At 37.1% G+C, this 16,176-nt stretch overlaps 1 protein-coding gene and 1 long non-coding RNA gene across 2 annotated transcripts; both read right to left on the bottom strand.

Moving 5' to 3' along the window:
• Positions 1-259: 259 nt before the first annotated feature.
• Positions 260-705, bottom strand: LOC115624296. The gene is made up of 2 exons (XR_003995448.1): positions 595-705; positions 260-528 (listed from the first exon to the last, which is right to left on the bottom strand). It is a non-coding gene; the product is annotated as an uncharacterized LOC115624296 (long non-coding RNA).
• A 13,329-nt stretch (positions 706-14,034) lies between these two features.
• On the bottom strand, positions 14,035-15,326 carry LOC115624154 (solute carrier family 25 member 40). The gene has a single exon (XM_030518751.1). The coding sequence runs from the start codon at positions 15,294-15,296 to the stop codon at positions 14,100-14,102; it is 1,197 nt and encodes a 398-aa protein (XP_030374611.1). The 5' UTR covers positions 15,297-15,326; the 3' UTR covers positions 14,035-14,099.
• Positions 15,327-16,176: the final 850 nt, after the last annotated feature.

The raw sequence follows: 16,176 nt of genomic DNA, 5'->3' as shown, positions 1-16,176 counted from the left end.
TTAACATTTCGTTTTTTGTGGAATGCATTATTTTCAAATCCTTTTTTGCCATTTTAAATAGAAACTGGTAGACATTTACATACAAGTATATACATTTCATTGCTATTCGCAATTCGTTTCTAGCTAATGTTCAGCTTTAACTTCATATCGAAAATTGCAATTCCTTAGCGGCTATCGTTTTATCATTACCGATTGCAACGTCCAAAAAATATTCTATCTGTCAAAAATATTCCCTGAACAATTTATAAAACGCTTCGAATTTTTATGCATTCGCATTTATTTGTATAAGGAGAATCCTCCCTTAGTCCTTCTGACTATTAGACTTATAACATTATCATTGAACAGGTGGTAAGAGCGTGGCTATAATTCCAGTCGGGTGGCATGTGAGAATTTGTGCCTCCCTTATTTCGGGTCTCGGCTCCTTGTTGTTCTTTGCTTGTGGTGTGCATAAGGCCGCCGGTGCATTTCACATTTAGTCTATTGCTACGGCGGCCATTTGAGTCAAATGTCAGTCACCTATAGCAGAATCTGTTGGGAAAAAGACAAAATATGCGTTACTTGAAAAATTCGAAATTAGGTTACAAAATTACGAACCATTTCAATTATATTTTTGTTGGAGAGGATCTGAGCTGACAGGCGGCTGATAAAAGACTGCACTGAGTATGAAAAGATTTGAAAGGCCTGGGTAGAACTTCAAAGCAAAGCCTACTGCTATATATTATTTTAAATACGCAAGGCCAGCCATGACCGGTCAAAATGCCAATCGATTTTCTATTCCCTGCCCCTGGCATATCAATCAAATTAAATCTGTGTTGTTTGCCTGCGGGCCATCAATCATGCCACTGTCCAGCACAAAACTTTCCACTACACCCCACCTCCTTTATAATTTAAGCAAAATAAATCATTTAAATTAATTCCATGCTGGACATGAGAAAATGCGTTACAATCAATAAACAAGTACACAAATAAATTTAAAGCTTACATATGTCTACAGCAACGGACAAAAATACTTTGAAAAAATTGCGTTTGCACTTTAAAGTTGAACAAAAAGCTTTTAAATTGGAAATTTTTAATGCAGAAACATGCGCCCGCTGGGACAATAAAAGCGAACAGGCATGAAAAACTCAAATGCAGACAATGGAGAAATGTGAAGGGCGCGCAAAACTAAATAAAGGCGGAAACTCGCCATAAAAGGAAGTCGCGCATATTGGTCATTAATAAAATTTTTTTATCAACACTCGAATAATACGTAGGAGCAATACAAAAAGCAAATATTGATAAAAAGAAAAATCGTTATTGTGGAAAAAAAACTTTAATATAGAAGGACATAAAAGCGATCCGGGCGCATAAATTCAATAAATAAGCAGAAATGTGTGTGAAAAAACAACAATAAAAGTCACACCAGCATCGCTGCCGGCGTGTATTATTGAGGATGTGCGTGAACTCTTGGAAAAATGCGAATGTCTCCAACAAACAAACAAACAATAAAAATAGCAAGAATGAACTTCAATTTCCCAGAAAATGTCTTCGGGATAAGAAAAAAAGTCTTGAAGACATATGAGATTTAATTTAGCAAAATGTTTACCAAAATAAGGCTGGTCATATATTCAAAAAACTAGTTACGTTAATGAAAATAAATTGAAAAGGATTCAGGGCATTCAATTTCACAATTGACAACGAATGGTAGAAATGAAAATATGTAGTAGAAATCTGCATTCGCACGACTTATAGATCTCAGGTGGAACAACCGTATTTCGGTTCCTAGGCGGCCATGTTGAACGGTTTGGCAACTGATTCGAACTTTCTATTGAATTGCTGTATTTCTGACTCCAATATCAACTAATTGTAAATGTTTACAGTCTATAACACTATATGCTTTAAAAATGTGTTGTTGTCACGCACGCATTCCTAATGCGAATCTCTGTAGGTGCGTGCACGTGTATGCTAACGCGTGTGCGATTTCGAGTCAATTGTGTCGTTATTTATCAGTCAGCACAAATGGGAGCAACAAAAGTAACATGAACGGTAACGGTAACAGCAACAGCAACAACAACAGAACAAGCAACATCGTCCAGGACAGCAAACGGCGCTTGCTTTGCGATTCACTTCACTTTTTCTGTTGCCTGCTTTTAGGCGTCGCGTGTACGCGTGTTGTGAAAAGTGTTATAATAATGTGTCATAAATGAATGCCATCGTGAGTGTGAGTACGAGCGTGAGCGGATGAGTGTGTGGGTAAGTGTGTGCCTGTGTTTTATTTGTATATTGTATGCTGTATGTTGTTAAAAGCAACGTAATTGTTGCCATCGTCTGTTGTTCATTACATGCGCATTGTAAATAAGCAAAGTGGTTATTTTTTCAGGCTTTGTGGGTTTGCGGTTGTTGCGCTTTATTGTTGTGATTATGGTCGAGCATATGAAATAAATTAAAGTCCTTGAAATTTAACTTTTATTCGCTTTTGTAATCACTGTGTGAGACATTTTATGAATCACCCATATCTCTTTTAATTATTTTGCCAGATAAATGTAAAGGGAGCTGCCAAAAAAATAAATGGAATCGTAAAAGCTGAGGTGAGTCTTGACAAACAGAAAGTTTTTTTTTCACAGAGTTAAGACTATTACATTAAAAGAAGATAAGCTTTAAAGCATTTAATAAATAAAGTGTACAAGCTGACTTAATTTCTACTGAAGAACTAATCTAAGGAAATATAAGAGAATATCTGCCAATCTTCAATTCAAATATTATGTTATTTTCGAATTGTTTTCAACTCTGTATTCGCCGCAAAGAGAATCTATGCGATACATGTAATATTTTGATTATGAAGCCTTTCAGCCACATTTAAATTAGCAGCACAATTGGAAATGTGAGCAAATGTATCATAATTGTTGATGCATGACAGAAACTTACACTGCATGTAAAATTGTACAAATATAATACACAAATATGCAAATTACCGTATACACAATAATAATGGAACTGCAACCTTGGCTTACGTTCTGCATGGCCTTGCTATAGTTTATTTTCATTGAGGAAAACTCAATTAACATAATAAATGTACAAATTCTAAGCCCATATGTGTATGGCGTGTGCATTGGTTACAAAATTTCACTTGAATTTGTGCAAGACTCTCAGTAAACAGTTTCATAAGCCCAAATTATGAAGATACAGCATGTAATAAGACGAAGTGTGTGTGTTTGACATACGACCTCAGCAGGAGGCTTAAGCTAAGATTTTAGGCTGATTATAACACCAGAAACTTGTTTAAATAAAGCCTAATGATGTGTAACTGAATATTATCCTAATTACGAAAGTTTTGTTAATACAAGTATATTGGTTGATGGCAAATACAATGAACGTTGAAGTTTTACCTTAGTTTCAATTTAAAAATAGGAGAAATTTAAATACAAGATTTTTGAAAATGATCATCAATTTTATTTAATCGCAATTTGATGAAGAGTCCATTATATTTAAAGTCTACCTTTTATTATATATTTATATAATTTTGAGTATAATTTTCGCTTGGAAAAAGTAAACATTAAGTTATAAAAGTGGAAATATTTATGTAATGGAAACAGTTGACATTTTTAAACTATTCATATTAAGCCAACAAAATTAATACTATCCCTTAAACTTTATGCGCTATTATTTAGTTTGGTGGTTAGTTGTCAGAGTTCTCGATGTTATCTTTTGTCGCTTTAATGTTTACATATTTCGTAGAAGCTTAACCCTCAAACTATATGCTGTGGCTGACGTAAAATCTATCAGAAATATTAGATTTCTCTATTTTGCTCAATTTGTAGTGATTTCACAAACTAAAATTTTTTATGAAATCTTTATTAATTTTTAAAGCAACAGCATAATGAAAGCATACCAGCTCGTACATCCTCACCTCTCCTAGTACACCCTTTCTTGCATACAATTATAGCAACAGTGGCGTATGAGTGATGTGGCATGAAATTTATATACGCGTATGTAACTCATCCGTCATGTCTGGCGGCAAAAAGATACATTTGCGTTCCTTTGGCAGCATGTGTGTGGGCGACAAACAGCTGCCATAGTAGCAGCAGCAGCAGCTTAATGATTTTTGTGGCTGCCTCATGCGCTTCTGCTGGTGTTGCACTTAAGTTGCAGTTTTTGCCGCTGTGTGGCTGGGGAGCGAGCGTTTGTGTTGCGTTAATGGCGATCAGTGCGACAACATCTGGGCATCCACCCACGTGCACGCCCATCCCACCCACTCACACGCTCATTTGGCTGCCGGGCAACAAATTCAAAGTCATTAGTCGTTGTCGTCACCATCGTTGTAGCCGTTGTCATCAACGCCGTCCGCGTCGTCATCGTCGTCATCGTCGTCATCGTCGTCGTCTGCTTCATGAAAAAGGGATTGCAACTAAATTACAACGCCTGCAAAAAGGCATTATATGAGATTAGAGCTTGCACGCCACCAAAACCTGAAGCCAAAATCCTACTTTAACAGCGCCAAGCGGCCGCACATGGTCGTCGGAACTCAGTCTAGTGCACACACACACACACACATACACACACAAGCACATACACATACACATACCACACTTTCACTGACAGGAAACCGCGTCATTGTCGACATTTGCAACAGACCCATGGTCGTCACGAAATACGAACAACGAACGAAACGTGTTGGCGCTTACGCTTTTTTGGGGCATTGAAAAACCACAACAACTGCAACAACTGAACGAACAGTTGAAAAACAATGAAACAATTTATATATTTCATCTAGGATTTAAGTCAAAGTTCTTAAGTAAATATTAATCTAGGATTTAATTTAAAGTGTTTAAGAATATATTCCAACAATTAATTGTCCACTTCTAAAAAGGAGCTCAAGAGCATGAATAAACTCAGCTCCCGTTCTTCGAGTGTTCTTATTTACAAAATTAAATGAATTTGAAGATTTTGAAGTGGATTTTTTTTACCATTCTTATTTCAAATCCGCACTTTATATCAGTATGTAATATTTTTTAAAATTGTATTAAAAACGTTTTCTTCGTATCCATTTTTATTAAAGCCTTTTACATTAAATTATTAAATTATTTAAAATGATAAGTTATGCGATGAATGAAGCCAGAGTTTCTTTAATGATTTTTGTTATTGTATTATTTATTTTGTTATTTTCCTTCAGCACTCTCTAGAGCGTACATATTTATTCATATTCTTGAGTTAATCTTCTTTAGCTGCGACTGAAAGCTTACTTAAACATTTAAATTTATTAATCAATAAAATTAACTTTCATTTCATCAGTGTAACTTAAGTTTGGCAGTGAGAACAGACATCAAGTTTCCAAGGAAAATAATCGTGCCTTAGACAAAATTCCCTGAATTTGAATATTATTTGCTTCTATTGAATTCGATAGAATTGATGGCCAATTAATCCATTCTATTAAGCTAAATTCTCATTTAAAGTAAAACAGTAAAGTAAAGTTAGTTGACAGTTAAGCAAATTAAAGGAGACCCTAATTTAATCTTCTTTGTTTTTTGTTAGGCATTACTCTTGAATAATTGCTGCCGTTCTACTGAAAAATTAACACACGTTGAAGTCCCTAAATTTAGAGTTTACGCTTAAAAAATAACAAAAAAATAACTCAATTTGTCACATTTATTATTAATTTTTGTGTCGGTGCATAAAGGCTTTATGTTTCGCACTTCCCTTGTTGGCCTGCACTTTCCCAGATCCCAGGCTGCCCTTCCACATTTTTTAATAAGTTTGCATAACATATTTCATAAAGTAACGCGTTGATGACTGCCGCTACCACTTCCCCGCTCCCAAAAAGTGCCTGTCAGCCACTTTCATGATGCCAACAACGTCTGTCGACTGTTGTCTGTCGTCTGTCCCCTACCGTCTGTCCTCTGTCCTCTGTCGTCTGTTGTCTCTTGTCGACTGTCTCTTGGATGTTGGATGTTGGCTGCTGGATGTTGAATGCTGGATTCTCGATGCTGGATGCTGGTCGTTGTCATGGCTCATCAGCATCAAACTGCACCCTGGTCGCGCGTCTTTATGAATGTCACTGTCTGAGGAGGCGTTGTCGGTTTGCTTTATGGTATGTGACGTCGACGTCGCGTCGACGCCATCTGCGACGCTGCCGCCATTGCTGGTTGTCAAGGTAAATGATATGGCATTATGCTGGAACGTTTTCATTGTCTCCTGCAATGAAATGAAATAAAATGTACGTGCTGACATGCAGTACAGTTGGCCTGGTCAAGAAGAGGGCGAACACAGGGCAATGATACGAGTACAGCTGCGAAAAAAAATACAATTAAAATGCGCAAGTAAAATTTAATAACAGCTTATTGTCTCTGCCATATCTTTTGTGCGCAGCATTAAAACTGTTTACATATATGTATGCTATATATTTTACATATGTATTGACATGTTCCTGTTTGTCATTGCCATGACAAAGGCCAGGCTTATGGATATTATTATGAAATAAAAAACGCAAATTAATGATGCACTTTTCAATTATTTTGAAATCGTGTCGAATTACTGAAGCACACGATTATATAATTATTTATTTATATTTAATGCTAGGAAATGCGAAAGGACTTACACATTCCAAGAAAGGGGAGTAAGAATACATATATTTAGACCCTATCGCCATCATTGCAAAATATTATATATTATTTGTATGTCAGAAGGAATTTAATTAGCATTAGGTGTAAACCTAAACCCAGTGCTTATTCTACAGCTGCAATTGGTGCAGAGTATATATCGGTTTGATTTGATTAATGTGAACAGTTGATCTCATTATTAGATTTGTTTTATTATTAAATTCCGTATAATACATTTTTAATTTTTAAATAATGTTAATCAAGTTTTTATTATTATTTATATTTATTTTGCTCAACTTGCGAATGGGCTTTAGCTCGATTGCCTGAAAGCAATCAAGGAGGTCTTCAAAAGCAGCCTTCTTTCGCAGCAACATCGCCTCCATCCAGGCGTGCGTGGAGCCTCCCCCAGCATTCAAATTTAATTACTTCCGCTCACTCTACTGTTTATCAAGGCACATGAAACGGTGTTTGTCATAATGAAGCAAGTGGCGCGAAAATTTTAGGATCTGTGGCTCTGTTATGGGCGTGTGTAACCCTTTTACCTTCGGTCAACATACATACACGCCCACACACACACACACACATACACACATATATACACACATACACACACCTGCGCCACCAAATATTTGTGCACCACGTGCGAGTTATCAACAAAATTTCATGTATGTATGGATACAGGAAGAAGAGAAAAATGTATGCAAACAACAACCTGGCAGGGACAGAACACAAGGCCGTTACTTGATATGCAAATTAAACAAACGCAGCCGCAAACTTTTTCGACAGAGTGCACAATAAAAATAAATACGAAAATAAAAACACAACCATTTGGGATTGGGCAAGGTTAAAAGTTCACGAACTGATATGTTTGTTGCTGCTGTGTTCCAAAAACAAAAAAATTTGCTTAATATGCAAATTAAGTTTAAGCGATCGAAATATTCCACTAATTTCTCCATCTTTGGGCAGTCGACCGACACCTAAAAAACAAACAAAACTTTAAATTTTCCCAGGAATTTCAGGCAAAAATGTCGAGTGTTGCAGAATTACATAACTTTTCTGCTTTTTTTCTCCACAAAAATTTTATATTTTTCTACAATTTCCAAAGCATTTGGTGTGACTTTATTTGTTGTTTTAGTTTTTTAAAGTTTATGCTCGCGTTCGCATATTGAAAGTTTTTGCATAGCACACATAATCCCGCACACAACCACACCCATCCACCTACAACTTGTATATTACATAGACGCGTATGTAGATAAAATGGCGGCACATTGACACAGAGGCGCACGCTTTAAGCTGTGCTCTCAGCAACTTTTCAGCTAAGTTTGAAGGGCATGGCATATTAACTGTTGGCCACATCCGCTTTTATGAAGGCTATGACATTAAAAAGCTGATTAATATTTATTGTGGATTAAGCTGCGTAATTAGGAGAATGCTTTTAGCTTAATTTTTAGGGCTTACAGTTGCTAGAGACTAGCTCTGCCAAAAGGCTTTTATTATGCCAATTAAAAGCGAAGAAACAAAGTGAGAGACATTGCAAACAATACTTGGATAGAAAAGTTTTTTTTAGCAATGTTTCTGATACTTTACAATGAACAGAACGGGCTTAATTAAAGAAACCAACAGGAATGCAAAACACAAGACGATTTGATTTGAAATCTAGAAGTTTGGAAAGAAAATGCAAAAGAGAGCCGTTCCAAAAAGGATTACAAAATATAAATTGTAGTGCATACATTATTCGCATATGTTATTAGCTTACGCTTGACTAGCTGCTATAACATTTGCGTTTTTATGAAGGTACCTCATGAATTATTCATTATGAAGGAGGGCATCAGGCTAAAAGACGCCAGGAGGAAAAACAAAAATCTTTAAGTCTTTTTACGCGGAAAAACAAACTCTATCTTCCGGCTCATCTTCCACAGAAAGCTGATTAAATTATTTAAAGTTGAGCAATTTGTCTTGTTATTAATAGTACATCGGAAATTGCCCGAAGTGGAATTTCAACCTAATCATTATACCATTTGCGCGCCTAATAAAAATAGAATTATGACGAGCACACTTAAGGCAGCTTATTTTCCAATCTAAGCCGCCACCAGCTGACAAGAACCTTTTAAATGATATCAATTACTGGGTTACTGCAGAAAACGGTTTTCGCCGAAGCGTTCAAGAGAGTTGAGCTGTGCCGAGTGGAGTGGTGCGGAGCGGAGCGGCAGCCTCATGTTTAATTCACTAAGCAACTTCTGGTCCTAAGCAAGTGCTGCCGCAACTCGCAGCCACGAAGTTATGACATTTACGCGCCATTATCGCTTTAATAATTTAGACAATGTCGAAACAAAAAGCCAAACGAACAAAAAATACGGAAAAATAAAATGAAAACGAATGGCATGCCGGCTAACACATCAGAACAGAACAGAACATAACAGAACAGAACAGAACAAAGGCAAATGCCGAACAGCGAGCGGAAAGAAAAATTGCAAGAAAATTGCTTTGCTGGCGCCATTGAAATGCCAGAAAAATGAGCAAACTTATGCGCCTGAGTCTGAACTTCAATTTCCCTATTTTTCTTCCTTTTTTTGGAAGGAGGTCTGCATTTTAAATGCGCGCAAATTAACCGCAATTAAATTTAATAAAATGGCGCAGCACTCAAAAAAATGGCGAGCATTTTAAAAAAAATGTTAGGAAATGTTGCGCGTAATTTGCGGCACACCAAAAAAAAAAAAAAATTACGAAATGGGAAAAAATGAAAGGCAAAATGTAAACGCTGGCAAAAATTTATGACCATGTTAAAATTGACCATGCTGAATAATTAAGAGAACGCGGTAAGGAGAAAGTCGAGCAAAAGTGCGCACCAAATTAGAAATCAAAAAGCGCGACCAACGACATTGACGACGACCATCAACTGCATTTCAATGTGAACCCGAAACCGAAGGCCAGAGAGTGGGGGCTAAGAAGGATTCAAGTGCGCGTATCCTTGTTGCATATTACCCTTTGTTTTTTTCGGGTAACTTGAGCAAACAAACAAACACGCCATTTTTTCTTTTCGCCTGTCAATTTTGTGTTTTTTAATTAAAACGCTTTTTAGGTCTTCTCTCTCACACACACACAGGTATACTCGCATATATACATAAATATACACGCAATCAGGTGCAAGGCATGTCAGCAGTCTGCGAAAGGATAACAGACTTGCCGTCGCCATCTTAGCGAGAAAAAAAGAAAAGATTGGAAAGCTGCGCTAATTAAAAAATTGCGCACACACCTTTGAAGACCTAGGCGATGCCTTCAATGTTGGCGCCAGCGCTAGCGCCAGCGCCTGTCAAAGTGATGGACGACAACTCGCTCTAGATCCTGAAAATCCCCAAGAAAAATCGCCTGCGTAGAAATTGTGTAAAAAATGCGCCGTATTTTTAAATAAACGTTGTTGCTTTCAGGCTCTCTTTTTTTGCCAGCGCCTCGACTTCTTGCGTGAATTTTCTGGAAATTAATTAAACACTCCCAACAAGGTCAAGCGGAAATTGTTTGGCTCGGCTGCTAGCAACGTTGGCGGATGTTTAAGGAACGAACTGTACAAGTATATATGGACGAAGTGTGCGTATTGTGAAATGCGAAACTTCAGAATATATTGTGGATAATCTAAACTGGCTTCAGGCATTTGGATTGTGCTTTTAATAAAGTTTGCCGCCTATTTGGCAAGCGCATAAAACTCAACAATTAAGGAAATTGTTCTTCAATAAATAAAGCAGCAGCACGTGGCATATTGAGCAGCAAATCGGGACAGTCGGATCACTGAATTCTAAACGAATAAAGTTTTGGCAAAGCCATACAAGAATTAATTGCTTGTGTTACGAATGAATTCAATGGAGTTCATATGAGTTATTAATGCATGAATACATTCAAATGTATTAATTCACATCTATTCAACAAATTGAAAGCATTTACAAATAACATTGGACTTTATCTCTTCCTTATATAAATGCCTTATTGCTTATGAAATGAATTAAGTATTTGGTTTTATTTGTGGGTAAGGCAGCCTTTTGTTTCTCAAAATTTATGAAAATTATGTTGAAAACGTACAAGATCAATGGAGTGTGTAATATTTTACTAATGTTATCCTTCAATTTGGCATTTGATTTGTAAATGCTTCATTTACATAATTCGTATTCTTAATTCATTTGTTAATAGATAAATAACTAAGTAGCTAATATCAAAACTTAAGTCTATGCTTCATTTATTTTCAAATAAGTTAAATTTTCTTAGTGATAATTGCTGGTGACAATTATGATTTTTTCCAAATGGGATATTAAATATTTGTATATTTCTCATAAAGGTTTGTAGTTTTCTTGAATAGGACTATAATATTCGAATATTTGTGTAAATCGCCATAGATCGCTATTTAACCAATCGATCGCTTAGACGCTGCAATATAAATAGACTAATCCCATAAAGTAATTAACATAATAAAATTGATAAATTATTAATGAGCGGTAATATATTTCCATTACGAATTCATGAAATCAGCATTTAATGAACTAAAGTTGAGAAAATCTGTAATAATGTGAATGCAAAGACCTTGGCTTGCACACATCAAACAATACTGTGCTTTAGCTTAAGAGATCTTAATGACTTAACAATGTACTCCAAAAAAAAAGAAGGAACTGAAATGTTAAACAAAAAGTAGAAATTCATACATTTTTTCAACATTATTGTACTATTGATGCTACACAAATGCTGTCATGTCTCTAAATTAAAACGCATTGTTTCAGATAATGCTGAATATACTGTTAAATATAGTTAGAGGCAGGATTTTTCAATGCAATTTATTCACTGACTGAACATTTCAAGCAATGAGAGCGGAAAAGGCAAATGGAAGTTTGGCGCCGCATGTTTGTGGTTGAATGCACATAAATATAGTATGTTTGCGCTGTGAAGCCGAATAACGAATCTAAACATAATTAATTTTAAATGGGTAGTCCAGCATCCAGCAGTCTAGCAGGCCTATTAAAAATGCAATTAAAATTGTGGCCTGAGTTTGAGGATTGAAAAATAGTCCAGAAAATAATGCAACATCTGACAAAGAACACAATATTGCAGTTTGGAAAATTGACCATAAATTGCGCAGAAAAAATATGAATTAAAAAATGGAAAACAACAAACTGCAAAGAAAGCCAAAATATACAGAACGTGCCCTGTCGAAAATGGAAAAGCACAAATAGCCTGCCTGCCCGCCTGCCCGCCTGCCTGTACTACAATATATAAACCACAAATTGCCAAAGCAGCAAAAACAAGTAAACACGGCCTGCCACTTTCAGCCCTCAAAGTCGCTAGCAAGAAATGTTTAATGCCCAAAATATTTTTGGCATTGGTTGTTTTGTACACTCTGGTTTTTGTTGCTGGTAAAAAATTGCCAATAAAGCGCATTAAAATATGCCTTCACTTAAATAATTGAAATTATATTAACGTTAACGGCATGCGGGGATAAAGGGATATCTCCGCGTGCGTGTGTCAGTATCCAGATGATTTTTTTTTTTTTCAATTCTTGTTGTTACTGCTCCTGCTGATGCATGAGCGCAGCAGGACGGCAGAGGATAGGGCTTGTATAGTCAATACATTGTGTTCATTGTGCTGCTTGTTTTCGAACTTCAAAAATATTTGTACTGACATACAAACAAACAGAAAAAAATGGAAGAAAAGTTGTTGACAGGGAGTTGAGCTCAACAGCATGTGAGCGTGCCTTTGTTTTTGTTTCTGTTGTAGTTGTTGTTGCTGTTGCTGCTGCTGTTGTATGTCCTGTCACTTTTCTCTCAACATTGGCTCGACGTTCTTTGTGTGTGTGTGTTTGTGTTTTTTTATGCTTGTGTGTGTTTTTTTGTCAGTTGGGTAGACAGTTTCATTTTGCTTGTTGCGTTTTATTTGCATTTAATTGTAGCATTAAAAAAAAAGTTACACACACGCACGCTCGCACGCAAACATCGGCACTCGAACATGCCAGGATTTATTTATGTTTCCTACGATTTCGGTTTCTTTTACTTCAGCATAAAATATTGACATTGTGTGGGCTGAACTGTTTGATATTGAATTGGGGCTTTAAGGCCTGCTCTTTGGTCTGGCATTGATTTAAGGCTATGCCATTGCAAGTCCAATATGCGCCCAATAAGGATCAATGACTTTAGCTGCTGCGGCAGTGTTTTTCAACCTCTTTTTTGGCATTTTAAATTGCACACAACTTTGTCATATGTGAGCGTTCGTTTGAGGAAGGACAGAATATCATGGCACCATGAGTGCATTCATTTCCATTATTCATAGACTGGCATGCCCGAAAAGTATCTTAATGACTGACTGATGATCGGTCATTTATGTTATGAATGGTTGTGTTGGGAAACTTATATTGAATTCAAAAAATATAAAAGAACTAATGAGTGCATTCAATTGCAACTTATAATAATGAACTGGTATGCTGAGATTGCCTTGAGGACAGATTGCAGATTCATATTAAAATAAATTAATAAAAATGTTTTGCAATATAAGTACTTTCTAACATACATTTGAGTAATACAAGTAATAGGAAATAAGTTTATTTATTAACCCTATCATCTTAATTACAAGCCCATCAATACTAAACTCTAAACTCATATTAAAATATTTAAAAGCCACAAGCATTTACCACAAAATCTAAGCACAATCCTCGTACATATGTATTCCTATTTTTTTCTTTAATTCTGTAAAATGTACATACGAAGTTAGCTGAAGGCCCTAGAAGCCATTGCAAACATAATCTCTTCTCTTCTGTTAATTTTAAGATTTTAATTTTAAGCTAGCATTATAAAAATAAATTAATATGTTTATTTATTCGAAAACTGTCTTTATATCGTACTTAATCGGACTTTTTTTGAGCAATTTCAGATTGAAAATAAAGCATTCATTTTAATATTTATAATAAATAAATTTAAATTTAATATTGCAATCTAAATACATTATTTGTAGTGCATAAATAATATCAATAATTAACTCTCCAAATCGAATACTTAAGAGTAAAAACGCCTTCTCAATAAGTGCATCCATCTTCTCGGTGAACCATTAATTAGCTCATATTTTCCAAATGCGAAAACAGCAATTAACCCGCAAATAATTGAAACTGCTTTACTGCGGTTAAAAATTCCGCCTTAAAATTCAAAGCATCCTTGCGGCTCATTCGGTTACATTCACTCGGTCTCATACTCAATCACATTTGTATCCCGTAATCCCATAACAGCAAACGGGAGTGTGAGCAGAGGATTGCAGAACTTAATGTAACTGCAATCAACTTAATTTCTGTACATACTATAAGCTTCAATATTCGCACGAGCACAGGCTGAGGATACGCCTCAGTCACGGCCATATCAGTGTGTATCCTTTAAGCCACACAGATTTCATTTGATTTCTGTTGGCAATTAATTTAAGCCCACAAGAACTTTAATGACATCGGGCTGACTTTCACTTTGTAGCAAGAACAGTGTTTATTTAAGAAAAAAAATCATTACTCCGTCCATTCAACAGCTATTCAATGTCATCGTCTTTGACCAGCTTGGCATTTGGATTGCTCATTAGTAGCGCTTCATTATGTTGCTGTACGTTATAGTAGAAGAAAAAGGACTTGCTGTACTCGAAGGTCGAGATCATGATGGCACAGGCGGGCGCCACTTTAAAGAGTCTGGGTCCTTGGCCCGCAAAGAGGCCTCGCAGTCCATGAAGCCGATAGATCTCCACCAGGCGATTATATGTGGACTTTTTGGTCACTTCGTGCTCAGGCGAGTCCGTGAAGATAACGCGTTCACCAAATTCAATCTGCTCGTGGGTCTTAATGACGTCAAAGGGAGTGGTCACTGTGGCGGCGACGGAGCCCGCCAGTACACCAGCCATGAAATTGAAGCCGAACGATCCTTGCTGGGTGCCATCACCAAATGTACTCTTCAGCTTCTCATAGATGGGCCAATAGATGCCAGAGAATGGCACATCTCGCAAAATCGTGGGCGGCAGACCCCGCCACAGACCCAGAATGCCCTGCATCTGAATAATGCTGCGCAGAAAGCCTCGGATCTGCGCGTATGTCAGTCGTTGTGACTGCATTTTGGTGCGCACCAGTTCGATGGGACTGACAAAGGTGACGGCGCAAATACGGGCCGTAACACCCGCCATCATGGGCACATATAGTGGCATATATTGTGGGCCTGGCGAGGATCTCACTGCCGACTTTCTCTCGTGCTGCACATATAAGCGATAAAACCGTGCCTTGAACTGCTCGTAGGCAACAAAATACACGATGGTCGAGGGCAGAGCCGACACAAGTGTGGGTCCCAGACCCGACCACAACGCCGTAACTCCCTCCGTCCGACTTATTTTGAAAAGAGCGTCCAGTGTGCTGCTGTACTGCGGAGGAGGCTTCGTATTGGGACAGTTCGGTCCACACGAGAAGAGGTGATCCATGAGGCCGTTGCAATAGAGGAAACATTTATGCCGCAGCGATTGCTGCGATTGCATCCGCGTCTTGATAACGTCGAGTGGCGTCATAAAGCAGGCCGTAATCATGGCACCCATGCAGGCCGAGGCAACTTGCTGCAGCGGTCGGATTCGGAAGCGCGGATCGTTGAGCAGCTTCTTGGGACGCGGCTTCTGGTTATTGTTGTTACCTCCACCGCCGCCGCCACCATCGCCGCTGCCCACAGCAAACATGGGCGGAATGGTGGCTATACTCATAGTCAGGGCTCTGTGCGGGTGTGTGTTCAATTGATTGTGTTCAATTTGATTGTTTATACGGAGAAAACCGATTAAAATTACTAAGATATATCACATTTTTGTTTAGCAGTCAAAATTTCTCTGTTTTATACGTTGCCAGATAATTGTGTGTTCTCGTGATTTGTGGAAATGGCAACTATGTGAGAATAGAATTAAATAATCGATCATTTGTCTAGTTGTCAAAGCAGTTTATCGATACTCTTTGAATGCATTATATAACATGGCCTATAACAGCAATTGCAAACCATTTCATAAACCGATATATTTTTGTGGCATATAAAACATATATGTATGAGTCTATATTATTCAAATCTATGTTCATTTCAGATTTGAGAAATGCAATAGGAAAAGCGTCCTCAAGAAATAAAAAAAAATTAACACTTTTTTCATGCCTTAACGATTCTTTCAGTTGCTAAGTAAGGCAGGACATCCATAGTCGAATTTGTTAACCCAATTTGTTCGGTTCGACGAAATGTTTGACGTTACTGGAGGTGTTTGGATTAAACATGAGCGCTCGACGTTATGTTCGCAAAGCATAGAAGTGGATGATGGCCTAAGGTAAGTGTATTGAAATGTCCAATTTAATTAACTAAACAAATTACTAAGTAGTAGACAATAACCGTAAAACCCGGCAACATAAAGAACGCAGTTTTATTTATTGATATAACTTTCTCTACTCAATATTCCAAGGACTTGCCAGCACATACATACATACGAGTACAATAAATTCGTTCTTACTATATACAAGTAGTATAGTATTCAGTGATGGCAAAATCCGTTGACAAAATAAATGTTGTTTATACTTATGTTGGCGTGTAAGGGTACATTCGCGTGATTTCAA

This window comes from Scaptodrosophila lebanonensis, unplaced genomic scaffold (assembly GCF_003285725.1).
Source record: "Scaptodrosophila lebanonensis strain 11010-0011.00,11010-0021.00 unplaced genomic scaffold, SlebRS2 tig00000053-arrow-pilon, whole genome shotgun sequence".
Lineage (NCBI taxonomy): Eukaryota > Metazoa > Arthropoda > Insecta > Diptera > Drosophilidae > Scaptodrosophila > Scaptodrosophila lebanonensis.
Note: the sequence above shows the minus strand (reverse complement) of the source record. Positions and strands in the feature narration are given on the sequence as shown.

Coding starts and splice junctions, on each gene's coding strand:
- LOC115624154 (XM_030518751.1), bottom strand. CDS start 15,296: ATGAGTATAGCCACCATTCCGCCCATGTTTGCTGTGGGCAGCGGCGAT.